Raw genomic sequence first — 27,978 nt, forward strand, 5'->3', positions numbered from 1 at the left:
TTATGGTTATTACTCTTGTTGTAGCTGTTCGGTTAGGATTGATTGTCCGGTTTAATCAGAGCTAAACCGACAGATTCATATGTACTTTTGTCTGAAATGTGGAAAATTAATTTGATATATAAGCATCAGAGACGCAACAAAAACTTGACTAGATTCAGATAGTGTTACGTCATCGACTTTAGTTGGGGAACAGAGTAAGATGATTTGAGCTCATGCCATAAGCAAAACAACGTGTCGTAGTCATCTTCTTCATCTTCTTCATCTTCGACAATTGTATTGGTAGTTCGAGAGATACACACCAATGACTTGAGCCATTCTTCATGCAGACTTGAGAACTCAGACCTTAGCTCACTTGACTTGAAGCTTTCTCCAATTGATCTCTTCATGGCTTGAGCAGCGTCTGTTGCTGTCTCAACGACTTGGTTTGGTATTCCAGCCATGAGGGCTACTTGAAGTCCGTAGCTCTCGGGACAAGCTCCCTCGGTTAAACGGTACAAGAACACCAGGTCTTTATCACAACCACGGGGTTCTTGATCTGTTCTTGATTTGAATGCGCAAGCCATGTGTTTTGAGATGACGCGTGGGTGAGACGAGAATTCCTTTGTGAGAGGGTGGTAATGCGTTGCGAAGAGCATCCGGCACTGGACTTTCTCTACCAGGTGACGAAAAACCTGATAAATAAATTGACATGTTTCAGCAAAATTGAGATTCATTGCTTTCTCAGTTAAAGTGAACAAGTTGAAGGGAGAAGAGGAGGTTACTGAATATGCAATGGCGTAGCCATCGAAAGTACTAGTTCCTCTGCCCAGTTCGTCAAGGATTACTAGTGAATCCTGAGTTGCATTCTGAAGAACTGACGCCGTCTCAGTGCATTCTACTAAGAAGGTACCTACAAAACGAAAAACCAGTTTCCACTCAAACACAATCCGCATAACTGAGGAGTGAGGAAGTAGTCTATGAAAACAGACTTACTCTCTCCAGTCATGATTCTATCAGATGCGCCAAGCCTTGTGAAGATAGTATCCACAAGGGAGAGTTCACATGTCTCACAAGGAACATAACAACCAAGCTGCGCATGAAATTAAAAAAATTGTATAAGTTGTTGTCATATCTAGAAAATGGTTGCTTGAAGAGAAAAAGCACTAATGAAACAAGTTTGTGTACAAACCTGGGCAAAGATAACAGCAAGACATGTTGCACGCAGAAGAGTTGATTTTCCACCCATGTTGGGTCCTGTCAGTAACAATGACCGAGGATGAATGCTGTTGCTGCTGCTGCTAGCCTCACCAAGGAGTATATCATTTGGAACAGGCAATTGACCATCAGCTGCAACTGCAAATGGATGCCATAGTCCCTGGATTTTAAGTATTGGCCCTTTTATTTCCTGATTCTGATTTGAACTATTTGATTCGGGAATGATAACAGGTCGGGCCATGCTTCCAGCAGAGAGACTTGCAACGTTTGCAAAAGATCTCAGGACATCAAGGCAGCTTATGGTGTGAATGACCTCAGACCAGTGAGTGGATCTTTCGATAAATAATTCAATAAGTATTGTGAGAGTTTCAGCATTCTCCTCTGTCATATCTTGGTTCTGGTACACGATTAGTAAGTTCTAGTTAGATACATATCCAACCATATACCAAACTGAAATTGTATTCCAAGAAAAATCAGGAAAAATGCAAATGCTTTTAGTATTACCAGAGTGTGAGTTCAGATCTAAGCTATATGCAGATGATATTAACAGTATGATCAGACTAACAAGCTATACAACTTCATCTGCTAATAGAAGCACATGCGGAAGCAAATTTAAGAATAAATGAACGTCGATTAAAGCTATTGAGCATGGGAGCATGTCTCTGAGCAGTGACAGAATTTTGTTGCCAAATATGAATTTGCAAGATAGAGGTGCACCTGATAATTTGGAAAGTCGCTATCTATGGCTGCTTCGAATTGAGAAAGGAATAGCTCTAACCCACTTTTCCCAACTAATATAGGAAGTTTACAGAGTTTACAAAGCAAACTCATCATATTTGATTCCTTCTGTAGAGCCAACAACAAATCAATTCCACTTCTGAACCCTTTCACAATTTGCCCAAATGCTTTAACCTGCAGTGCAGTGAGATGTAATCGTTAACCAGACATATTGCAATAGAAGCTAGACCCATAATGCTTAATCCCGGAAGGCATTGCTCAGAAAACATGTGATTGATACTTACTCGTTGTTTCAGCACTTTTTTCCCCAGAAGAGCAGGCAAAACAGAGGCTGATGACTGAACGCTAGACTTAATGCGCCCGAGCAATCTTTCTAAGTCTGGAAGTTTATGGAGATACTGGCCAGTGATTTGCATAATTTCTGAGTTTGCCTTGAACTCTTCAACTATATCAAGCCGTTTATTGATGGTTACTACATCTTTAAGTGGATGGCAGATCCAATTCCTTAAGAGCCGCTTACCAGTTGGACTAATACAGTTATCAAGATATTTGTACAAGGTCCCTGCAGAGGTAAACAAAAAAAAACAACTATTATTTTCTGGAGATCGGTACCAAGTATTAAAATATTTTTCCTGTGTCTACCCTCTATTTGGAGCTATAAAAACTACATGCACTTGCCTGAAGGACCACCATCACAGGTATTGTTAAATATCTCAAGATTTACCATCGTCTGGCCATCAATTCTGAGACAACCCCTATAAACTTGGTATGGAAAAATATCCCCATGCTTAAGTACATCTTCTAGCTGCAAGATAGAAACTGTAAGTTATGAAGAGTTCCTTTGCTTAACATGTGAAAAGCAAAAACTAACCAAGCCAACAAACCTTTAGCCTAGACAGATGATTAATTAGCTCTCCAAGGGCACTAAGGGCAACATCACATTCATTTAGACCATCAACAGCACAGTTCCATGATTGAGAAGAAGCTTTAAAGTATCCATTAGATTCTATTATATTTCTAACTCCAGCAGCATCCGTATCTCCCATCACTTGTGGTACTGGAGCCAACTGTACCGCCGTAGACCCTATTTAATTGAAACATAAATATCATATACATTAGCAATGTTTAAGATCTATCATTGGGTGAGCAACTAAAAGAAGTCAGATTTTCATGCACGAATCTGCGCAAGAGTCTACATGATTATCTGGTAAGAGCATGTTTTCCTAATTCTGAGTTAGGTTTCATACTGAAAGAGTACCTGTCAATGTAAATTTCCTTAGAGCCTTTTGGGCTTCTCTTGATAGCCCTGCAATATTTAAACATTTATGCAGTTAAACTTAACCAGTGCCATTTACCTTAAATTCTGTTTGACAAAACAACTGGCGATCCAAGCAGTTTAGTTTACCTTTACTGTCATATAAAACTTCCTTTGGAGAAACCTGGAAAAAACAAACCAAAATTTGATTCATAATTAGTTCCAGCAAACCAAATATATGCACACAAAGTCACATGGTACGCATAAGATACAGAACAGAGTTGCTTACCTGCATCAATAAAGCTCCAAGAGCAGCGCAAGATGCATCATCGCTGATGGACCCAACCCAAAACCTCAAGGCAGCACAGTCAACAAAAGCAAATCCATACACAGTTGAACACTTTTCTAGCTCCATTTTGATCTAAAATCAAGATTTAGAAGAAAAAGTGACATCAAACCATTAGGCAATGTAACCAAAGTAAAATCCTGAGCAGCTAGTTTATCATTGCAATGTAAAGCTTGGATCAGCTATCATTTTCTCCGGCATGCGAAACAACACAACACAAATAATGTCACGATAGAAAAAGGTGGATGCAGTAACAAGGAATGAGACTACTTAACATGCGATTCCAGACAATGATGATTGTAAGAAATTAGGAAATTCAGTTAAAAAGACTGACTCTTTCAGATTTAAAGATTCTTAAGAGCTTTTAGTCTGCAGCTTACAAAAAAAAAATTCAAGGGAATCTCTTGAACATATATCAAAGCAGCATATCTTGAATTTCTGATCCCAAATCCTTACACTGCTTGATGGAAGATTGCTAAAGAAAGTGTAATTTTCCACGACTCGAATGAACTTAAATTATAAAATAAATAACAAACCTCTTTTATAGCAAGAAGATGGACGGCATCAGGCCCGATGTTACCCTCACTTGCTGTTGATGGAGTTAACACCTGAACAAGCTTCCTTGGAATTATCTGATAATTAGACCAGAATAGCCATTGAGTTAACTACAGCATAAACATAATGTACAGAAAAAGATACGATTGAGAACAGTCTGCAAAACCCTCCTCGTTCTGTCCCAAGAAAACTTACACTATTAGCACCTCTGGCTTTTGCTTGGTCAGATGTTTCTAGCTGCTCAATTCGTCCAACTTTATATCTTCCAAAAGAAACAACGTGTGTCAATACATAAGTAGTGGAACAGGAAAACATATGAACCTGCATGCTAGTTTCTGTTGGAAGCATTTATAGCTATCCAGTTTTGACACAAATGAGTGAACCATATATAAGTAAACATATATCATCTGTAACTGTTGCTACAGTGGACTAACAAAGGTTGGCTGGGTCTGTGCCTTGCTTGTGGGCACACAAATTTTGTACAAGTTTGTTTGTTTCTCCTTTGTGAAAAGACTTATTATAAATGATGACGAAGAAGAAAACATCCTAGGTTCTCAGAATCCTGACTGATGATGACTGAAGTGATTTCTTTCTTTTTTTCAAACCATAACTAGAAGTAACAGTAATGAATTCCTTAAAGTATGATGGTTCCCTTACCCACGAGCTAACAGCTTTTGCACTGCCTCATCTATCCCACTTTCAGAGATGCCAACCTGACACAAAAAGGGCGTCAAAATTTATAGACACAATGATTCAAGCAGGCCAGTTCTTTCAACTAATTTACCTGTCTGCATTTTCCCACACCGCTCATGGTCATCTTCCAGTCAAGCTCCTTGTGTCCTAATTCTGCATCTAGCTCATACAGCTCATAAAATTTTCCCTGAGACGAACAGAATGTATGCTGAGGTTGTAAGTAAACCAATTGCATTGAGGAAAAGAATTGAACACTAAATCAATATTCACTAACCACTTTAAAGAACAGGACAATATCCATATACTGACTCTTGACACTCCAATATTGCTTTTGCGATGCAGACATTTTCTTGAAAACATCAGGTGGTATGTATAAGGTCTTCCTATCATAAAGGGGATCATCAGGCCGTCTTCTATTGGCGTCCCTGATTCGAGAAGGGTCAAGCCATTCAAATTTGGTTCCTTCGTTTACTTCTTTCTTCTCTCCACAAACTGGATCTTGAAGCATTTTCAGCCTTTTGTTAGAATCCAATACAGGGACCTTATTCTCCTTAGAATTCATTCCGTCCTCCAAAACTCGCTTAAAACGAGGAACACTTGGACGCATCCCTGGTGTATCTGGACCAGGAACATCATCATCTACTTCGATATCTTCTACTAGCCTTATATTAGCTCTCCCACTGAAGCTAAAAGCATGTCCTCTTTCTTGAGACTGACATTTATTGGAACGAAATTCAGGAAAAACATTATCATCCTTCACACATACGGACGAATCATCAAGCGGAACAACATGTTCTCGGCTCCTGTAAAATTTCAAACAATGATACAAGGCAGTAATCAAAATCTCCACAATGACCAGCCAACACATTACATGAATCTTCTTCTTCTTCTAAAGTAACATAAACAATCTTCCATCTGAAATTCGAGCCTAGACCTAATTTTTACTGAGGCAAAAGAGAAAACGAAGATAGTACCTCTGTCCAGGACAATCTCGATCATCGACCTTCACAAACTTATGCATAATATTAGAGAACAGCGACGACGAAGCACCACCTCCGGCGGATTCAGCCGTCGTCTTAAATCCGGACGGCAAGACACGACGCGGAACCTTCTCCGGCGGAGTATCCGTTCCTCTAACCTCATCAACAGATTTCGATACAGCAGGGCGTACCGAAGCGTCGCCGTTACCATCCCCTCCCTTCACAGTAGATCGTAACCCTCCTCCTCCTCCGCCGCCGCCACCGCCGCTAGTAGCATCTCCCGAAACCAAACCCTGAGTACTCGCCGTCGCCGGCGACGGTTTCTGGAAGAAAGACAAAATCGATCTCTGGCGCTGCATTTTGGAACTGTATGAAAGAGAGAAAGCCAGAAACGATGTTTTGAGTTGAGCTGAGTGAAGAAATCGAAAAAGGTGAAAAAGATTGGCGCCAAAAAAATTTCGCCTCGCCTCGTAGAAATGGCGGAAACGTCACTCACTCTCTCCTCCAGGTCTACTTTTTTTTTGTTGACTCTTCAACCTTTGACGCTTTAATGACCGTCCGATTCTCTTCTCTTACTGTGTACCGTTAGATACGTTGCAACGAGTCAATTATGCATTGGTAATCGGATCAATTCGGTTTGCCTAACTCGGGTTTCGAATATTTCGAATTTAAACCGAAATAAATTCAGTTTTTGGCTAATTTTGATTAGCTTAAAATTTGGTCTACTACCAAAATGTGTTACTGTTTATTTATCCATCCCCGAACCGACAACCACAATTTAAAACAACATTGAACCAATCAGATAATTTGACGTAACCGAATCCAACTTTGTTAATGCCACGTCATAGGAATAACATCAAATAATATGGTGACACGTCATCCCATCTCTAAGAACGTTCCAGAGACGAACATGGAGAAAAAAAGATGATCGAATTCTCCAGAAACCAGTCTTCGTCTATAAAAAAAAATCTCACAATACTCTCAATCGCCTCATCATCATCGTCTTCATCATCGTTCTCAGTTTCAAATTCTATCAATCAGCGAAGAAAAATGCCGAGCAGATACCCAGGAGCAGTGACACAAGACTGGGAACCAGTGGTTCTCCACAAATCAAAACCAAAGAGCCAAGACCTACGCGATCCAAAAGCGGTTAACGCGGCGCTAAGAAGCGGCGTCGCGGTTCAAACGGTGAAAAAATTCGACGGCGGTTCGAACAAAAAGGGGAAATCGACGGCGGTTCCGGCGATCAACGCGAAGAAGCTTGAGGAAGAAACAGAGCCTGCGGCGATGGATCGTGTGAAAGCGGAGGTGAGGTTGATGATACAGAAGGCGAGGTTGGAGAAGAAGATTTCGCAAGCGGATCTGGCGAAACAGATCAATGAAAGGACTCAGGTGGTTCAAGAGTATGAGAATGGTAAAGCTGTTCTGAATCAAGCTGTGCTCGCGAAGATGGAGAAGGTTCTGGGTGTTAAACTTAGGGGCAAAATTGGAAAATAAGTAAAACGCTGTCGTTTTTGAGTATTTGTTATCTTGGTATCGATTGTAAAAAAAGAAAAAACAAGAAATTGTTGTTTATGTTTGGTAAATCAAAAAAAAAAACAAAAAATTTAGAGCAGTTAATTCTTATATTTTTATTTATTTTTGGTCAAGTTATGGGTATATACAATCAAATATACAATTACATAATAAAATATATGTATAAATGAAAAAATGAAAGTATAAAATTAGTGTAAGATGCTATCTTTTTAGTTTTTTTTTTTAATCTTGTAGTAAATTCTTTAAACTGCTACAGAAAAAACTGGTGTGTTTCCTTAAATAAAATTAAAAATTAAAATACTCCTTCCTATATTTTTTTTTAATTATTTTTGGTGTAACAAACATATATTATGTACTTTCTTATTTTGCAAAAAAAAGTGTCATGTTGACGTGTTTTATATTAATTAAAAAAATATTTTATTTTCCAATATTTTGTATAAATACGTTAAAATTAAAGTGAAACTATGGAAAGATGTATCTGTAAAAGCTTTATAACATCTTAAAATGACATTTTTGTGAAAACGGATGGACATGAAAAGTTACAATATACAATGGAAGTATAAACAGTATTGATATTAAAATTAAAAAAAAAACATTCAAAAAGCAAAAACGTATTGAAGAAAAAAGTACAAGTCTTATTGAAGTGTTTTTTTTTTTTTGTATTGTTTTTTATTGTTGGAGTTTTTGAAGTTTAGTATTTGATACAAACAATGTTACTACATCCAAGGGGAATTGTGAAGAGGCATAACGACGGATTTGGTTTGAAGAAAGTTGTCAAGAGCGTCCAAGCCACTTTCACGACAATTGCCACTCATCTTGTAGCCACCATAGGGACAGTCAAGATCAAACCCGAAGTAGCAATTAACCCAAATGATCCCAGCTTTGATCGACCTTGAAACCGTGTTGATCACGTCTACGTTTTGGCTTAATATCCCTGCCGCAAGGCCGTATTTCGTGTTGTTCGCGCATTTGATCCCTTCCTCGACCGTCCTGCGAGTTTTTAGTCTTATATGAAACGAGACAATGGTTTGAGATTTGAGAAGAGAAGTTAGTTTATATGTAATGGGTTTACTTGAATTTCATCAATGACATGACTGGTCCAAAGATTTCATCTTGGTATATCTTCATATCATCCTGTAAATCAACAAAATTTAACATTAGTTAATTGCCTAATTTGGATACTATTACCAACATGTCATTTTTGCAAATAAGTGCCAAGATTTGGTAATGAAGCCTAGTTAGTGAATGAAGAAGAGGAATGTGAGACTTACAGTGACATCTGTGAATATAGTTGGTTCAATGAAGTAACCTTTGTCTCCAATGGCTTTCCCTCCCGTTAGTAAGGTTGCTCCTTCGTTTTTGCCGTGCTCAATGTAAGAAAGAATCTTCTCAAATTGTCTTTTATCAACCTGAAGAAACAATCAAATCATAATCTAACTCTGAAGTATACTCAAATCAAGATCAAGATCTTCTTTAGTTGTCATTTTTAAAATAAGTTTGCTTTACTTGAGGTCCTTGTCGAGAAGTTGCCTCAAAAGGGTCACCAACTGTCCAACTTTTAGCCTTCTCCACTAACTTCTCCACAACCTTATCGTATATACCCTCTTGAACAAACACACGGGAGCTCGCAACGCAAATTTCACCCTGTAGATTCAACCAAACTAGTATGTTTATACATATCAATATATACCACCATTGATCGGTATTGGAGTGGTCACTAAAATACCTTGTTGTAAAAGCAACCGAGAAGCGCAAGATCAGCGGCCTTGTCAATATCAGCGTCGTTGAATATGAGAAGAGGCGATTTCCCGCCTAATTCAAGGGAAACTTTCTTGAGATTGCTTGCGGCCGCGGCTTGCATTATTTTCCTCCCAACATCAGTTGATCCCGTGAAACTAACCTGATCATAACATATACAAAGAAGGTTCAAGATTTCACATCCAACCAACAACACTAGTCACTGCCACTAATAAGACAATAGATCTTACTTTGTCTATGTCCATATGGGAGGCAATCGCAGCTCCAGCAGTTGCTCCAAAACCAGTTACAACGTTGAGCACACCATCAGGAATCCCCGCCTATTTTTGTCACACAAAAATGTATCCATAATCATAACTTAATTAAATTGCATTTAGTTTAAAGCAAATCTTGAAATACTTAACAAGTTAAACTTGAAATCTCTATGGACTTACTTCTTTAGCAAGATGAGCATAAAACAAAGCAGAAAGCGAAGTCTGCTCAGCTGGCTTAACCACCATGGTGCAACCAGCAGCCATAGAAGGAGCAACCTTAGTAGCAAACATAATACTTGGAAAATTCCAAGGGATAATATGACCAACCACTCCAACAGGTTCTTTTAATGTGTATCCGAACAAAGCCTGTCTTGTCATTTTAAGAGTCTGGCCGTGGATCTTATCCGCCGCACCCGCATTGTACCGGAAATTACCAGCCGTGGCCGGAATATCAGCTAGTTTCCCTAATTGGAATAGCTTTCCTCCGTCAACCGCATCAAGTTTAGCCAATTCTTCTACGTTTTGCTCTATTAAGTCTGCGAATTTGTTTATAAGCCTTCCTCTTTCCTGGTGAGATCACATCAACCAAACTTGGTTATGTAAGAAAAACACTCTACTAATACTAACATAACACAAATTTAAATACCACACGAAAAAAAGAACAAGTATGATCACGTCACGTCAATATTATAGAGAAAGTAATAGTCCAAATTACACTTATGTAAAAAGATTAATCAAAACATAAGCCTTTAAGATTAGACAATATGTTAAACTAATATGGGTTACACGTTTATGTTAGTTAGCAACATGAAAGTGACACCCACCCACAAAATAAGTCAAACCTCTCTAGTTTTTTTTTTTCTCTCTTTAATAAATTAATAACACGAAAGTTATCAAATCAATGAGTTTTTCACTAAAAATAAGACACAAAAATTAATTAAAGAACAGGGACCACATTAATCAACAGAAAAATATCAATAAATTTTAATTATAGTATATGGTATTAATAAAACACCTATTTTATAATTTGGTAATAAAAATAAAATGTAGTAAGGAGACGTACAAAGCCGGTCATGCGAGGCCAAGGACCATGGTCGAAGGCGTGACGTGCGGCGTTAACAGCCAAGTCAACATCTTCTTTGTCTCCTTCGGCTATATGAGCGATCACTTCACCGTTCCTCGGGTCTATCGTCTCAAACGTCTTCCCTATAAAAATTTTATATAACCCAAAAATCAAAAACCACCCAACTTAATCATCAAAATCATGAGTCTTTTTTTTTTGTGGTTTTTTGTTTTGTTACTATTCTTTTTTTTTTATTTACTCCGGACCGGAGAAAACTATATTAAATTTCGAATTCCGTGACCAATGCTACACGAATCCAGATGACGGAACTTATCTCCCTTTACGACTAGACCAAGGCGACTTGGTTTACTATTCTTTCTTTCATTGATATGGACAAAACATTAGCTTTATCATCTCGACTTCACAAAATAAGGAAAATAAATTGATGAATTTTGTGGTTGAGAAAATAAATTGTCAGGGTAGACCAACAAATTTGTTCGTGTTTTATAGTGGAACATGTTTCTTCTTATTTCATGAATTTTCCGACCACTCAATACTGATCCACCGTACTATTCTTAACTACGGTTTTGTCTTTCTTTTTTTTCGTTTTTTTTCTTTCCCAAAAGTGTAATACTATTGATAGGGAAAAAAGATTTGAGGTACTTAGCATGATTAATTTTAAACATGGAGAACCAAAATCAAGAAATAGGAATGATTTTGGGTTAATACTCTCTACTAATCTTTGTTTAAGGTCAACGTTTAAAGAAGCAAAGATAAAGAACCTGAAGCAGCATCAATGAACTGGCCGTTGATGAAAAGCTTGGTGAACTTGATCTCCGGTAACTTCACCGACGAGCCTCCGTTGCATTTGCCGTTCTCCATTTTTTTCTTTAGTCTTTCTCTATTCTCTCTCTCTCTCTTTCGTATGCTTAAGGGACCGTGGAAGGGACAGAGAGAAGTTATTTTACGTATTTATAAACGAAGCGTCTCGATACACCTGTCAGCGAAGACAGAGTTGTGTTTTTTGTTAAGTAGCTAGGATCTTGCATGTGAAGGATGATATATAACAGGTTTTATTGTATATTAATTATATTTCTTAATATTATACATCTCTATATAATATTGAAATCTATGTGAAAGGATAAAATTTTTTACTATGTTATTATCTATAGTAGTTTTTCTTTTTATCATTTTTAGATTTATCAATTATTGCATATTATGAGAACTATTACAAAGATAATTTACCATACACAATTTTTTCCAATCTTATTAGATTCATTAGTTCTAATTGCGAATTACTGGAAATGTTTTTGTAAACTTTTCTCCTTTAATCTGCAAAATATTTGATATATCATATATCTGGAGTTCGGACCTCAGACCTCTTCGGGTAGAAACATTTCTAAACCCTTGGTCAACTATTGGGACAAAAGAGCTTCCACTATCGATATAAGTTTAAACACGTTAAAAACATATATTTTTGTTAAATAAACAACTAATGAAATTTGGCCAAAACCAAGATAGCTACCATCAAACTCAATTGTCATGTTATTTATACATAATATAATGATATTAATAACTTTAAAATATATTGAGATATAATTTTAAATTTAAAATAAATATTTTATATTATGAGATTTTTTGAATATTAAATTAATAATTTAATTTAAAATTATGTTTCAGGAAAACTACAACTATCTCAATATTTACGTGGATATCCATAAACCACAAATCCGAATTCAAATAATTAAAAATAAAAACCGTATTTAAATCCGGTTACCCTAAAAAAGCCTACATGCAATGTAAACCCATATGTCACAACAGTTGGCTGGGTTCATGAGTCCAATCTCAGTATTGTATGATTTTGACCAAGTTTGCCCATTTTGTAAACATTTTTCTTCAGAGTATACATTTTTAATTAATATCATGTAGTTAAAAAAAGGTTAAGTACTATTTTTTTCTTTCTTAAAATTAAAATTTTCATCTACCTTACTAAAAGTTGACTTTCAATTATTATTTTATATCAACAACTTGATAACAAACAAAAAACTTAGAGGTGTTCATTGGTTACCCATCTACATCGATCATCGATGGCATTGTTCTACAATTAATTTGAAAAGTTCAAGAAAATGAGTTCAATTGTTTATAATCTTTGTCAAATATTATTGTCTACACTGTTCAGAAATCTGTTCTGTTGTTTGTTTACATTATTCACAATCGAATATTCTTTCTGTATAAAAATTAAATAATTATAGTAATATGGTAAAAACATAGTCTTTCATGATTGTTTATAATCTCTTATATATAATTTACAATTTTGTACATAGTAAAAAAATTACTATTGTATAAACAAATAAATATTGTATTTTAAAGTACTATCTACACATGTTTGCAAACAAAAACTTATGCAAAATCATACATATAATTTTTTTTTTTTTTGAACAAAATCATACATATAATTTCTTAAAGACAAGAAAAGGTCAAATTTTGATGACGTAGACGACATATGTGAAATAACGTGGCTTAAAAATACTTAATTCTTATGACAATTTATCTCAAACTAACATTGTAAAATAGACATGAATACGAATATCTAGCGATGAAAAACTTGATACTAAAATTTCAACATAAGTTATATATAATTCAATACTGATATCAACTCATTTGTGGATGAAAGAAAGATACATCCAGAAAACGTTATCATTTTATAATCGTCTTGTTTTCTTTACTTAAAATTAGCTGTGGAGTTTTATACGTTAACCTAAGCATGGTGGTTTTAGCGACATGTACACAATTTTAATTATTTTATGAATACAGTATATGTAATAAGGATTAAGAAAGTTTTGGTTTCTCAATATAATACGATTTCATCAAAAAAAGAAACTTAAAAGTTGCTACAATTCTAAAATGTGAAGGTCAAGTGAAAGGTCTTCCCATACTTTTCGTCTATTTTTCCAATTTATACAAGAATCATTGGCCCATATCATTTATAAATGTCTTAGCTGGTAAGTGGCGGTCATCTCACTCCGTTCTTGTAGTAGAAGCTTAAAAGAAAAGATTTTGAATGTTCTCGATCAATGGATTTGTAACCATTAAATACAATTTTGGTTGGAAACATGAAACACATAACGTACTATATAGTATGTTATAACAAAAGAGAAAAATACAAATCAGTTTTCAAAGAGATGCTAAGAATAAGGGAGGTTTAGAGTGGGTGTTGGCTATGGCGTATCGTTTGGGTCGTTTAAAACTCTTTTTTTTGCTTTTGTCTCATTCCATTAACCCTATACAAAAACTCTATTTAATTACCTTACATATGACAATTATATACTATACAATAGAAGAGTAGTTCGAGGTGGAAGATTCACCTTTTACGTACGCTTACATTAACTATATTATTTGAGTATTTTTGTTATTAAAAACATTAAGATTGTATATATATATATATATATACTTATTTGACAGAAGAAAAAGAGATATGTAGTTGGGAAAATAAAGGATATGTAGTTCCAAATCCCATTTATTAAGAAAGAATCATCAGAAAAATCCAACAAGTATGTGTGGCCTTCAAGAACTGGTCATACTTGGCCGCTTTGGTTTCACTAAGACAACGAGTGATGTTGGCCCAGCTCCATGCATATGGACATCTCTATTATGAGTAGATAAAATGTATTCAGTATACTCAGCTCCATAATTTCAATTTCATATAGAAATATAGAGTTTCAGTTTTGTATTAATTTGCATGTATATATAATCGTTTATTTCAAAGAATATATAAAGTAATAAGAGTCTTTTCTATTGTTAATTCAACTGTGACGTCTATCAATTTTTAATAATACATACAGTATAGTCGACGATCCCGGTTCTGTCACAACACTATCATTATTTATTGCATTGATTTTTTTTTCTCAAGACTAATTATTTTTTTCTTGTCAACGAATAAGTTTTTTAGTTTTGTTTTTGTCAACGAATAATTGCAGTTTTAAAACAACAAGAAAAAGTTTGAGACCGACGTACCAAAAGGTGAAATAGACAAAATTGACTCTTCATTATTCGTGAATAATATGATCTAGAAACAAGTGACCAAATAAAAAGATATGTATGTCCTTATCAAATTATATAGAATTTATGTAATAATAATTCATGATATACAAAATATTTTTGCCAGCAAAATTTATTTATTAGATTTGTTCTTGAAAATCCAAAAACAGATTGGGTGCATGGTCATGGATATACCGACTCATCCAAAAATGAATATAACAGATTTTGTAACCTCTGAGAAAAGAATACTTAAATTTATGGTTAAGAAAGATACATCACATTGGTGCATACGATGTGGCTAAGTAGCTTACCTCAAGATCATAAAACCAACTCATCCAAAAATGAATAAACAGATTTTGTAGCATTTTGAGAAAATAATTCTTAAATTTTATGGTTAAGAAAGATAGATCACATTGACATGATGTGGCTTACCTCAAGATCATAAAACCAACACATCCAATAATGAATGAACAGATTTTGTAGCATTTTGAGAAAAGAATACTTAAATTTTATGGTTAAGAAAGACAGATCATATTGGCATGATGTGGCTTACCTCAAGATCATAAAATTTAAATACCAAAAGAGACATAGGATCTAAAACAAGTGACCAAGTAAAAGATATGTATGTCGTTATAAAATTTATGTAATAATAATTCATATTTGCGCACGATGTGGCTTACCACAAGATCATAAAAAATGTTTATATACCAAAAGCGAGGTAGCGTCACGAGTGACTCTAAGCCACAATATAGTTATACGTACGGCTCTAAATATATTGATTGAGCTAAGCTTCTCGATGAAGAGATATTGGAAACGTGGCTGAGTCTGAGACATGAGTTCGCTAAAAGGTAAAAAAAAAAAACCAAACACAATAGCTAAGTAACACCAAGATGGTCCAAACGAGTCAGAGATGATGAGAACATAGAATGACAGTAGCTAAATAGAAAGCGTTTACAGTTTGTGGTTGCGCTTACATAACGGAACTTGTCTTCTATTTTTCTAACTTTGTTTTCGTTTTATTATTTTTGTCTTGTTTTAACCAGACTAGGAAGAACTTGGTCCACTATGGCTATTGAAAACCCCATAAGGGTTTGCAGGGACCAAGAAAGTGACTTGGGCAGCTGGAGGTGTTAGCCGCCACCTCTCTCATAAATGCTTATCATGGAACTTTGTCTACTACAATAAGATTGTCAAGTAAATTACAATACATTGATTATTCTTGAGGATTAAAACACAGTTAATTAGTGATTATGAAAAGAAATGGTTAATATGGTCGCAAATATGGTATTATTTTTGAGGGATAAAAATACACTTTTGAAATTGTCTAAGTTGAAATTTGCTTTTACTCCCATATTAACCTATTTTTCACAATTATTAAATGTTTTTAGTTAATTCGCGAAATGATTTGGTATTTACCAACCAAAAAAATAGTTAGTATATACTAACCAAAATATGGTTAATCTACCAACGGGAAAATTTGATTAGTATTTGTTAACAAAATATTTGGTTAGTATGGGTGCCAAAAAACATTAGTCCGAATTAGTACTCTTTTGATGGTTTGCATCAAAACTTATAAAAAAATATATATAAATGAGCAAAAAAATTGTTAGAAAACATACATAAATCAAAATCTAACCGCCTATTTTATTTCTTTTGTAAGGTGGTTAGCAATTTTATTCCAACCACTTTGTCGAACCGCGAAATTGATCGGTAACCGCCAAAGCAATTGATCTGAAATTGCCAATCAAACCATTATCATTTTTTTTTTCTAGCGTTACTAATCTTTACTCTTTAGTTGGTGAAACCACAATTGTTTTTCATTTATATGTGAAAACCTTGTAAGGTGTCGGCATTATTAAGTAACAGTCACGGTTTTGAAGTAAACAACAAAAATATGCAGAAAATGTGGAACACGACTAAGCATCAATGTATTTAATTAAACCCAATTTACAATGTAAAACTAACAAGACTTTTGTTTCCTAGTGGATTTCTCGAAACGCACATGTAACACATTCACCTTCTAACACATCGACCTAGTGTTTCTTGCTTTTCTGATCACTCATAATCATTTGTTTAATGCTAAAGATCATTGAAAGTTATAATCAAATCTACTTGTTTCACACTTTAGAGAAAATACTATATCTTTTATAATTTGTTAGATAGATATACAGCTATTAACCAGAATTATTTGACTACCATGACTCAGTTTCATGACCATTTGAAAGATAAATCAAAAGCAGAATTTAACAAAACCAAACAAAAAAGCATAATGTTCGATTTTAAGTTCTAATAGGACCTCTTGCTGGAAGAACTCACCAATAACACAGGTTTTGTTTAACCTACCGAGTCAAAGTAATCGAGCAAATACTAGGGTACAAACATGTACTCGCGTCTTATAACATAGCAGACGATTCGAAACTAATGACTTCAATAAGAATATTAAGTTCATATTTGAACGAGACAGAAGAAACCAAGCATGGTCCAGAAGCTGAAAGAAAGATTTTCTTGCTGTCCGTAAGCAAACTATTTTCCCAACAACACCTAATAAGGTAAATCTTTACGATTTAAGTGGTAGTTCGTTTATGAACATGTAGTTTAAGCTATAAATCCGAGGTGCTATATCGAGAATACATTCAAAAAATCGTTTGCAGGAAGCGAGGTTACTACAGCAGATGTTAGCTAGGTATAGGAACAAATCTACACAGCAAGGAGTTCCAAGCTTACACCAACATTATTTAAGGTTGACAATATGTTTTTCTCTCTTTAACGTGAAATAAGATCCATTAAGGTTACTAAAACAAGATAACAACAACAATTTGAGAAACGAGAAACGAGTTTTCTTACTACTGGTTATTGGGTTGGTCCTCGTCTTCCTTCTCAGGGTCGTCTTCTGTTTCTTCTTCTTTCTTCTCGTCCTCTTCTTCATCTTCTTCAGGAGGATCGTAAGGCATTGGGGGAGGCAATGGTGACTTCATAGGACTAAACTTTGGGAATATATCTGGTCTCCTCCCTGGCTTTGGTCTCTCCCATTCCTAATAGTTGCAATAATAAAGCAAGTGAGAGTGAAATGTTTAAAGAACCATAGAGATCAATCATATGCTTCTTTAAACTAAGAAGAGCATAAAAAGGCACACCAAGAAATGCAAAGACAACTTCACATTTCACAATCAGAAATTGGGAACAAATGTGTATGTATCAACTATCAAGGTACGGTGCAAACAAAGAACCAAGAAATCGATGCAGAGGTACGCAAAAAACTCGGTATACTATTGTCACTAGATGCAGCTTCTCTGTAATTGATTCATACATAAACGAGGCGAAAAGGAGTTGGATTATTCACATTCCTGTAACCAAAGAACTCTATATACCTGGTAACTCATAACAAGTGATGATCAGAGTTGGATTATTCACATTCCTCAAACCAAAGAACTCTATACCAGATAACTAATAGCAAGTGATGAACACTGAACAAGACAAGTCATATACAAATCAAAGCTTGAGATAGCCTCACAATCTCATCTGCTACCACATCAAATCAAACTGATAACTGTATAAATCTAAAGGCACAGAACAATAAATTTCCCCAATCTCCTGAAAACTCCAGAATCCAAATACAATTTCCAGAGATACCGTGACTGAAATTTCAAGTTTCTACAACGAAATCGAGACTCTCTATACCAATGTGAAATCCCTAGTAGTCGTGATCGATTACTAAAAAGGAATCGATGCTTACGATAGGGAAATCGAGAGGGTTGCGACGAGTGAGCTTCTCTTCCTCAGGAGCCATAGACACCACCTGCAACTGCTTCCTCGCCTTGCGGCTCAGAGAGAATCGTTGGAAGGAGACGAAACACCAACCAATAGACTTAGCTGCTCTGTTTAGCGACGGTGAAGATAGTGCCGGAGAGAGAAGTGGCAACGGCGACGAAAGCGATGCCGATACATAAAGCGGCGCCATAGCTCCGCCTCTGTCTTCGATGATTCAATCGGTTCCGTTCAACACTTTCATTTTTAATTTATTTTCTTAATTATAATTCAAGTTTTTTTTAAAACAATTACAAGTAAAATATTTGATTAATGTTGTAAACTAAGAGTAAAAATTAGTATTTTTTTTGAACAAATTAGTATATCATAAATATAATCGGATACATTATAGTTATATAATCGAATTTATACTATTAATTTGGAAGGACAACTTGAAGCCAAACACCCCCCAATTTTTTAAAAAAATTTCATGAAATATATTCCAGTTGCCAAACAGAATTAATGACAGCAAAAAAAAAAAAAACAACTATCTATATTTATGGAAATCATAATAATCTTTTACCATAAAAAATGGACAATTAAATTCAAAATTAAATATATGTAAACATATCTATTTTGAATATACATAAACATATCTAATATTAATTTAATATTTTAATATAATTTCGAAATTAATAATTTATATAGAATGAAATATAATAAAACAAAATCATCATATATCTAAAAAACAAAGATAACATTTTTATAGAAAAATAAAAAGATAAAAAAATATGTTAGCTTATGAAATAATCAACTAATCAAATTCTACATAGTAGTATATACATAACTGATCATATCATCAAATTTTGAAAAAAAAATATAATTTTAAATTTAAATAAAATTTAAATAAATCAATAATTAAATATATTTTTGCTAAAACATGCTAATAAAAATTCTAGATCATATAAATTTCTTATTTTCACATAAAAATATTCATATTCAAAAAGCAATCTAGCAATTATAGCACAAAAGATATCTACAAAATTTATCATTAATTCAATTAGTTAATGATTTTTTATTTGGTCAAGCCGTTAGTTAATGATTATTCTAAAATTCTTTTTTCTTATTAATTTCACACAATCTTAACAAAATAAATCTTCACCCATTGGAAATTTGCATATCATTACTATTATCAAATATTAAATAATTGTTTTATCAAATTATAAACTACATTTTGAGATTATAAACATGTAGAATTTCTATTAAGATTAAAACTAAATAACAAGTGGATATATCACATTTAAATGATTTTAACGACTTATTACCAATTTTTAAATAATAAATGGATTATATTTTTATGATTTAATTTAATTGAAAAGAAATTAAATGTCAAATTGGTATGATATAAATGATATAATAAATAAATATCTACAAACATTATCTCACATATACGTACAATTTTAAACTATCCTTGACAACTATAATATATAATTTTTGGATAACCGGTTGCAAAAAAAAAAATTAGTTATATTTAATTCTCAAAATCTCAAAATATTGAACAAAATTCAACTTTGGAACGTATAAATCTCTACTTTTGGATGATTATATGAAATTTTATATATTTTAAAATTATATTTAGTTACATGTAAATGGTGTTATTTATTTAAAAAATATAAACTTATAGGAATAGATTCGAGACGGGAACATATAATTCGAAAATAAATATTATCTGAATTATTTCTCATAAAAAACATGATTAGGTATAATTGTTATGAGACACGGTCATAAAGTTAAATTCACTTTCAACTTTCAAATATAAAACTACAAGTACGATACGGGGACATGTAATTTAAATTGCTAACTTTAATTTCCACTTTCCTATTTATTTCAAATATTTATACATGAAATGACGGGCACAAGATGATAATGTATACTTCAGATAACAAAACTACAATAAATCCATGTATTTAAAATAATAGAAATATCTAAATCTTTAGAAAACAAAAAGGCTAAAACATGAATCTTTGAATTGAAGAAAGTAATGAGAAATAAAGATGAAACTGAAAGATCAATAAAATTAAAAATCGAACAATGATTGTGTATGCTAGGATTACAAACAGTGCCTTGTGAATGAAAATAGTGGGAGCATGTGACTTAGATTGATAATTTCATTTTTATTAGTTTGATAAAAATAAATATTTAAACGAGGAAGGGTATCCCATCTAAATATTTTACCAAGTTTCTTATAATAAACATTGACAAATGATTATGTTTTAAAAAGAAACGATTATGGGACATAAATTTTATAACAGATAGAAAAGGGGACGGGACGGGGCGGGGTGGGACGGGACAGGTCAGGACGAGACGGAAAAAGACATGACGGGTTTTCCATTCTAAACTACACATAAAACAATTTAAACTAAAGCCAAACTCAAATCCGATTTAACATCTCTAAGCAAACAATTAGAAATGTTTTGATTAGTTTAAAAAATAAACACGCAATATCATTTATCATTTTCATTTAAATAATTTTAAAATTGTAATATGTAATATGATATTTATATTTTACAATTGTATGTCTATAAATAGTTTATCAAATAAACTCATACAACAAAATTTTACAAAAATAGCATCTATTTAAAAAATCGTAATTTTGTAAAAACAACCCCGCACGTACGTGCGGGTCCATCACTAGTATACTATATATAAGTATAAGTTATGTATAATAAAAATAAATAGGTAAGAAGGTCTTGTTATACTTATCTGTTATTCTAGTTATTTCACATAATATGTGGACCATTCTAAATAATTTTCACTAATTATAATACTAAATAATCAAGTTAACAAATCAATAAAACACTAATAATGTTTATAATTCGCAAAAAGAGGTAAACAAATTTTATTGTAACAAACATTAAAGTAATACAAAACCTAATTTTGTTAATGTTATTATATAAAATCTTAACATTCTCACTAGAATGTGACATGTGACAAACTATTAACTTAATTATGTTCTTAATATATTCAGCAAAAAATAAAGTTCTTTATCCTATTGAAAAAGATATATATGAAATTCGTTAATGTTATTATACAACATGCTTAATATATATGAAAGTTTTTCTGTCAGTAAATTATTTTAATACTCTCCATACCGAAACATGTTGATTCAAAATCAATAAAAACTTTTATATGGGTTTACAAATATTTAATTGAATAAATCCTCCTTATTGTTTAAATGTTGAATGAAATATTTAATTTTGATAAGTCAATACCTATATTTAGAAATAAATTTCTGAATAATAAGGATAAATAGTATATGGAATATAATTCAAAGTGGTTGAAAAGAAAAATAATAGAATTAAATAAATGAAATGTAAAAGGTTAAGAATAATTGTGGGTTTGACATATTAGCACAAATGACATTCTTTTAATATATAGATATTATGTGTATTATGTGATGATTCAATTCTTTTCATGATTATATAAGTTTACACTTAATAAAAAAATTAAGCAGTTGAAATCCAATGACATTAACATATTAGTAAAAAGATAATTTGTTCATAGAAATTTATATAAAACTGATTCTCAACTAATACTAATAGATTGTCACCACTAACATTTGGTATGTATTAATTCTAATAATCTTTGACATGACTGGACTTGCTTATATATATGGATGAATAAATGGCTAAACACTACATCAACCTTTCACAAGAATAAATTGCTTAATTCAGATTTTGCAAAAATTGAAAATGATGAATATTTCTTTGAAGCTCTCACTCTTGATTTTCATTTTGGTCATCACATCTGGTAAGTGTTTATACAAAACTTATTTTTTCGACAAAAACAAAAACATGTTTATTCAAAACTTTTTTTTTTTACGACTTTTAAATAAAAATACTTTCAAGTATCAATGGATCCAATGTATATTCTTTAACTAAAATATTTTTAAAATAAATCCTTACCTAAGAGATTTCTACTTGTCATCCTCTTTAAAAACTGTCAGGTAAATTATTAATGAAACCTCCTCATAATTTATCCATCTAGTTATTATATAAAAGTACCTTTAAGTAAATCTTTATAAACAATAAATGAATAGATATTGGATCAGAAGCAAGGGAGCTAATAGGAGCTAACAATGAATTCGAAGTTCCCGCCGAAAGTTCAAACTACGCCGGTACCACCAGGACCTTGATGCAAGACCCGCTCCAAGGTCAAACTTGCAAAGCTGATGCTGATTGCTTAAAATGTTCCACAGGATTTGCAACATGTTATTATGGCAAATGTTTTTGTTACTACCAATAAACAAATTTCTACTCGGATCAACTTGCATTAATTTCAATACTAATAATCAGAAATTGAATCGACCAATAATAAAATAAAGAATTTGATTTTGATTTTCTCTTTTTAAATCATCTAGCATTAATCTTCACATCTATGTAGGGGTGCAAAAGTTGTATACCAATCTCGTAGTATATGAATCATCTATTGACAGTTCTATTTATATAATTCTTTGTAAACATTTATGCTCCTTTCGTTTTTATATAGAAGTTTTTTAGGTTTAGAAATATTTTTTAAAAAATTGATGAATTTTTCGCAAATCTATGCAAAATCAATTAGAATTTGTTGATTTTAATTATTTATATTAATCATGTTGTTTTTTTATTGATTGAATTGTATCAAAGTAGCTATTAAATAATGTTTTAGTTTAAATATAAACAACAATTAATTGATTCCTTAATCTATGTGCACAATTATAAAAACTCATTTATATAAAAACGAAGGGAGTACGTAATTGTTAAAAAGATATTTTCATGATACATCTTCTTATATAACTGTTCATAATAAAATACTTATGAAATTTGACTAGTTTGACTAATAGACACTTTAAATTTTATTTAGAATCAATACTAAGGCTTCCACAATCAAAGTGAGACATTTTCAGCCGCAACCGAGAAAGGAAAGACCTAAGGAACATGTCTGTGAACAAGTTCATACACTTCCCTCTGCTTTGTTGTATGAAACCTACAATATATGATGCCATTATAAGTTCAATGCTTCTCCATTTCCTTTGTCCCGCATACTTCTTCAAACCTACTTCAATCCGCTTATAACTCTCCTTCTCATCTTCTGTTTCACCTTTAAGATTCTTAAATTTTATAGCTTCACCAAGACAACGAGCAAGGATAACACCATCTTCCATGGCTGAGCAACCACCTTGTCCTATATCAGGAGTCATTGGGTGAAGTGCATCCCCTGCCACGCATACGTTGTCTTTCGCAATGTTTGCCCAAAGAAGTTCCCATGGAGGTCGGTATTTCAATCGGGACATCACCATGTTATCAAGATCAGTGGTCTCCACAACATTCTTGATGTTCTTAGGTAAGTCTCTAATCATGTCCAACACAAACTGTTTGATATTTTCCGGACTTGTCTCCTCGGCTAACAAGCGCAAGGAGAAGAGTCAATGATAGTATAGAGGATATGAACAAGATCATGTATACAATAAAAGTTCCATTTACCTAAATTAGTAGACGTGTGAGTTACGAACCAGTAGACACTGTTATGATTGCACGGGACGAAACCAGAACGAACACCATTGCCATAAAACTGAAAGAACCTTTTCTCAAATCCATGGCCTGTTGGGAAATGCGCAAGCCCTCGAATTGCTAACCGGTTAGTTGTAACCGGATTCTTGAAGCCTAGCCACTTAGCTACCACTGAGTTCACTCCATCACACCCTACCAAGACCTGAACGTCGTTTAGAAACCCCACAGTTCAGTTACATGACCAGCCCATTACACAAAAACAAGTAGTTACTACCTTGGTTTTGAGAACACTCCCGTCTGAGAGATGAACCATCTTGTAGCGACCAGAAAATTCAATATGAACAAGCTTAGATAAGAACCTTATGGTCCCTTCAGGTAACTCACTCGCTAGAGCCTCTAACAACATCTTCCTATGTACACATCGAACCTCATATTCTCTTGCAAAACCATTTCAACAGACAAGGTTAGAAACTTTTCTTTCTTTGTTGTTATTATGTAAAGTCCATCTAATAAGAAACCATACTCAAAGTCTGGTAATAACATCTCTTTAGGAGGAGTTTCAGCAGAGATTGGTCCGACCATCCATCTAAATCAAGATCAAAGATAAGTTCCTTTGCCACAGAACCACTATGAAAAAAGTAATTGTTAGTTACCCGTGAAGACGATCATGGAGATCACGAAGATGCTGAGAGATACCAAGAGCTTCTAGGGCCTTCCAAGCATTGAAATAAGTAGATAGTGCAAATCCTGTTGCTCTCAGTTTCTCAGAAGATTCAAGCACTGTGCTTCTGATCCCAAGCCTGTGACACAAACACACACCACTTTGGTTAACTTACTCTGTTTCTTATAACTCAAAAGAAGCTGTACTTTCACACACACTGACACACCTATGAAGCCCAACGGCTGTGGCAAGGCCGGAGATTCCAGCTCCGACGATGACTATATCTCTAGTGCCTTCTGCTTCCATGGTTAGAGAGCTCTGCTTTACTTGTTTTGATATGTGAAGGTTCTGGAGGCTGGAGGAGGATGACTAGTCAAACAAGGCACTTAAGCTCTAGCGGTGGTTACAGTTATGATTCTCTAATCAAATTCCAACCTTGAGTAAAACTTATGTAAAATCAATGAAATTTGATACTAATATTTTTTTGGTCCTAAAATGATTTTTATGAATCAAATAATATTTGGTGAAAAAAAATCAAATAATATTATTAAATTATGTATAATTTGATATCTTGATAAATTAATATTAGTAGAGGCTAGACAATTTGACGTAAACAAGCTTAGATTAGAACAGTTCACCACATATTCTCTGACCAAACAATTTCAACAAAGGTTATAATGGTTCATAGTTTCCATAGTTAAAAATTATTACATGTGTTTATATTTTTTTTCTTAAATTACATCACATATGATCTACCAAGTCAATGCGACGACTTGGTAGAGTAAAAGATTTTATAAACAATTGGCTACAAAATCCATTTACAATTTTGTTTTGTCAACTAGATTACCATGCATCCATTATAAGTATTTTGCAAACAAATCCATAGAACTTATTATAATAAATTAATAATATATATGTCAGATAACTGATCACTATTTCATTTAAAGAAATATGAAAATGGAAATGTATCCATTCAAACTTGAATTGTGATAGTTACTAAAGATTTTGTATTCTATTCTATTTGTATATAGATTCCTTTCCACTTTTGAAAGTCAAACAAATCTTAATAGTCTGTCAATTAAATAGTTTTTAGAAATTAATCTAAAAGTCTTTATTACTTGATAACACAACCCAATAACATGGTTGGACTTGGCAATATATATATACCTATACACTAGCTAGGAACTAAAGCACTATCAAACTTTCAAGATATTTCATTTTCAAAGTTGAAAAAATCCCAAAACAAAATCGAAAATGAAGAACGTTTCTCTCAAGCTTTCACTCTTGGTTTTCATTCTGGTCATCACATCTAATAAGTGTTTTTATTTGATTTATATATCTAAAAAAAATGATGAAAATGTCCATCAATATACATCTTATAAATATATGTAGACATCAAGAAAATAATTCTATTTGCCAATGCTTAGTTATTATTGTCATAAAATAGTATCTATCATATAAGAATTACAGTGATTCAAAGAGTGATTAGTAGATCATTTTGATGTGAGTAAGTGGTTGAATCATAATTTTTTTTAACCTAAAGCCACTTTGTTTATGCAAATGATGTATGAGAAGATCTTGGAGCAGAAGCAAGACAACTAACCGATGAAAGTGCCGCCGCAAGTCTAGAGTATGTAAGCCCCAATGACACATTGGACAAGACTTTAAGTTGCAAGAGAGACATCGATTGTAGCTTAAAATGTCCCGGTCCAAAGGGAGGGTTCTGCAACAACCATAACATATGCGAATGTTTGTAAAATTAATCACATTGTAATCTACCTTTATCTATCAGCACTTCAAACGTTATATTCTCATATGTATTTCAAGATTAATAATAATAATAATCGAAAATAAATTTTAAAACTCTAAGCCACTTAGCTTCAAAGTCTACACTTGAAGCAAACAAGCTTTTGACTAAAGCTCTTGTGCTCTATCATTGTGCTCTATCATTGTGCTTGCTCATTGAGACTCATTCATGGCTAAGTTTTCCACAGTTGAAATGAGATTTTTTCATCAGCAACCAAGAAAGGAAAGAGGATAAGAACTTGTCTCTGAACAAGGCCATCCACTTCCCTCTACTCTGTTGTATGAAACCTATTGTGTATGATGTAGTTATTAGATCAATGCTTCTCCATCTCCTTTCTCTTGCATACTTGTTCAAGCCATCTTCAATCCGTTTATAATTCTCGTCCTTATCTTCTATTTCACCTTTAATATACTCAGCTTTCATAGCTTCACCGAGACAACGAGCGAGGATAACTCCGTCCTCCATGGCCGAGCAACCACCTTGTCCAATATCAGGAGTCATTGGGTGAAGTGCATCCCCTGCAACACATACGTTGTCTTTTGCAATGTTTGCCCAAAGAAGTTCCCATGGAGGTCGATACTTCAATGGAGACATCACCAAATTATCAAGATCAGTGGTCTCCACAATACTCTTGATGTTGTCAGGCAAGTCTTTGATCTTGGCCAACACAAACTGTTTGATATTTTCGTGATTCTTCTTATCTAACAAAGTCAAAGAGAGGATTCAATGATATGAACAAGAACCATGTAGATATATATATACAGTAAAGTCTTATTTACCTAAATCAGTAGAGGTGTGGGTTAGGAACCAGTAGACAGTGTTTTGGTCACATGAGATGAAACCAGAACGAACACCTTTGCCATAAAACTGAAAGAACCTTCTCCCTAACCCGTGGCCTGTCGGGAAATGAGTGAGTCCACGGATTTCTAACCGAGGACTTTTAGCCGGATTCTTGAAGCCTAGCCACTTACCAACCACTGACTTCACTCCATCACACCCTACCAAAACCTTTAAAGACAACAATTCGTTTACAAGACCAGGCTATTTTACTCAAGAGTCAGAGTACTGAGTAGGACCTTAGTTTTGAGTATAATCCCATCAGAGAGATGAACCATCTTGTAGTGTCCGGACAATTCGATATGAACAAGCTTAGATGAGAACCGTATGGTCCCTTCAGGCAATTCACCAGCTAGAGCCTCTAACAGCAACTTCCTCTGTACACATCGAACTTCATATTCTCTGACAAAACCATACCAACAAAGGTTATAAAGGTTTCTTCTTTCTTGAAAATAGTCTAGGGAATGATAAGATACATACTCAGATTCTTGAAAGACCATTTCTTTAGGAGGATCCCCTGAAGAAATAGGTCTGACCACCCATCTGCATCAAGGTCAACTATAAAGTTCATAGTTACTAACTATTAATAGTAATAGTGTTTAATTTGTTAGTTACCCTTGAAAGCGATCACCGAGACTACGAACATGTTGAGAGATACCAAGAGCTTCCATGGCTTTCCAAGCATTAAAATATAAAGAAATTGCAAATCCTGTGGCTCTCAGCTTCTCAGAAGATTCTAGTACTATGCTTCTGATCCCAAGCCTGTAACCTCCAATTTTGATTAACGAACTCACCTAGATACTATAACAGATACTTTGACACACATACATATACACACCTGTGGAGACCAAGTGCGGTGGCAAGACCGGAGATCCCAGCTCCGACGATGATGATATCTTGGGTACTTTCTGCTTCCATGGTGCGTTGATTATATCGTAGAAAGCTCTGATTAAAGTAAGACAACGAAAGA

General features: G+C 33.7%; 7 protein-coding genes across 7 annotated transcripts; 2 read left to right on the forward strand and 5 right to left on the reverse strand.

The window, feature by feature from the left end:
- Positions 1-6: 6 nt before the first annotated feature.
- Positions 7-6,192, reverse strand: LOC17893384 (DNA mismatch repair protein MSH7). Its single transcript, XM_006296806.2, has 17 exons — positions 5,756-6,192; positions 5,056-5,584; positions 4,873-4,968; positions 4,746-4,801; positions 4,284-4,350; positions 4,070-4,165; positions 3,477-3,608; positions 3,338-3,371; positions 3,191-3,238; positions 2,817-3,016; positions 2,611-2,737; positions 2,217-2,494; positions 1,912-2,106; positions 1,169-1,591; positions 973-1,069; positions 762-889; positions 7-671 (listed from the first exon to the last, which is right to left on the reverse strand). The coding sequence occupies exons 1-17, from the start codon at positions 6,118-6,120 to the stop codon at positions 165-167; spliced, it is 3,378 nt and encodes a 1,125-aa protein (XP_006296868.1). The 5' UTR covers positions 6,121-6,192; the 3' UTR covers positions 7-164.
- Positions 6,193-6,617: 425 nt separating this feature from the next.
- On the forward strand, positions 6,618-7,376 carry LOC17892584 (multiprotein-bridging factor 1c). The gene has a single exon (XM_006298568.2). It carries the CDS (start codon positions 6,686-6,688, stop codon positions 7,256-7,258), a length of 573 nt encoding a protein of 190 aa, XP_006298630.1. The 5' UTR covers positions 6,618-6,685; the 3' UTR covers positions 7,259-7,376.
- A 449-nt stretch (positions 7,377-7,825) lies between these two features.
- On the reverse strand, positions 7,826-11,390 carry LOC17892119 (aldehyde dehydrogenase family 2 member C4). Its single transcript, XM_006297430.2, has 9 exons — positions 11,155-11,390; positions 10,373-10,515; positions 9,490-9,876; positions 9,286-9,375; positions 9,024-9,197; positions 8,804-8,941; positions 8,569-8,706; positions 8,370-8,431; positions 7,826-8,287 (listed from the first exon to the last, which is right to left on the reverse strand). The coding sequence occupies exons 1-9, from the start codon at positions 11,252-11,254 to the stop codon at positions 8,014-8,016; spliced, it is 1,506 nt and encodes a 501-aa protein (XP_006297492.1). The 5' UTR covers positions 11,255-11,390; the 3' UTR covers positions 7,826-8,013.
- Positions 11,391-17,090: 5,700 nt separating this feature from the next.
- Positions 17,091-18,411, reverse strand: LOC17893155. The gene is made up of 2 exons (XM_006298723.2): positions 18,144-18,411; positions 17,091-17,442 (listed from the first exon to the last, which is right to left on the reverse strand). The coding sequence occupies exons 1-2, from the start codon at positions 18,366-18,368 to the stop codon at positions 17,254-17,256; spliced, it is 414 nt and encodes a 137-aa protein (XP_006298785.1). The 5' UTR covers positions 18,369-18,411; the 3' UTR covers positions 17,091-17,253.
- A 3,495-nt stretch (positions 18,412-21,906) lies between these two features.
- LOC17891395 (putative defensin-like protein 257) lies at positions 21,907-22,459 on the forward strand. Its single transcript, XM_023785611.1, has 2 exons — positions 21,907-21,964; positions 22,254-22,459. Exons 1-2 carry the CDS (start codon positions 21,907-21,909, stop codon positions 22,457-22,459), a joined length of 264 nt encoding a protein of 87 aa, XP_023641379.1.
- A 490-nt stretch (positions 22,460-22,949) lies between these two features.
- Positions 22,950-26,312, reverse strand: LOC17893779 (monooxygenase 2). The gene is made up of 7 exons (XM_023786274.1): positions 25,968-26,312; positions 24,591-24,719; positions 24,357-24,503; positions 24,227-24,289; positions 23,978-24,140; positions 23,677-23,905; positions 22,950-23,596 (listed from the first exon to the last, which is right to left on the reverse strand). The coding sequence occupies exons 1-7, from the start codon at positions 26,015-26,017 to the stop codon at positions 23,049-23,051; spliced, it is 1,329 nt and encodes a 442-aa protein (XP_023642042.1). The 5' UTR covers positions 26,018-26,312; the 3' UTR covers positions 22,950-23,048.
- LOC17891665 (monooxygenase 3) lies at positions 26,203-27,957 on the reverse strand. Its single transcript, XM_006299703.2, has 6 exons — positions 27,847-27,957; positions 27,624-27,770; positions 27,489-27,551; positions 27,248-27,410; positions 26,951-27,179; positions 26,203-26,872 (listed from the first exon to the last, which is right to left on the reverse strand). Exons 1-6 carry the CDS (start codon positions 27,924-27,926, stop codon positions 26,334-26,336), a joined length of 1,221 nt encoding a protein of 406 aa, XP_006299765.1. The 5' UTR covers positions 27,927-27,957; the 3' UTR covers positions 26,203-26,333.
- Between the last annotated feature and the right edge of the window lie 21 nt (positions 27,958-27,978).

The sequence above is a fragment of the Capsella rubella genome, unplaced genomic scaffold (genome assembly GCF_000375325.1).
Source record: "Capsella rubella cultivar Monte Gargano unplaced genomic scaffold, Caprub1_0 scaffold_3, whole genome shotgun sequence".
In the NCBI taxonomy this organism is placed as follows: domain Eukaryota; kingdom Viridiplantae; phylum Streptophyta; class Magnoliopsida; order Brassicales; family Brassicaceae; genus Capsella; species Capsella rubella.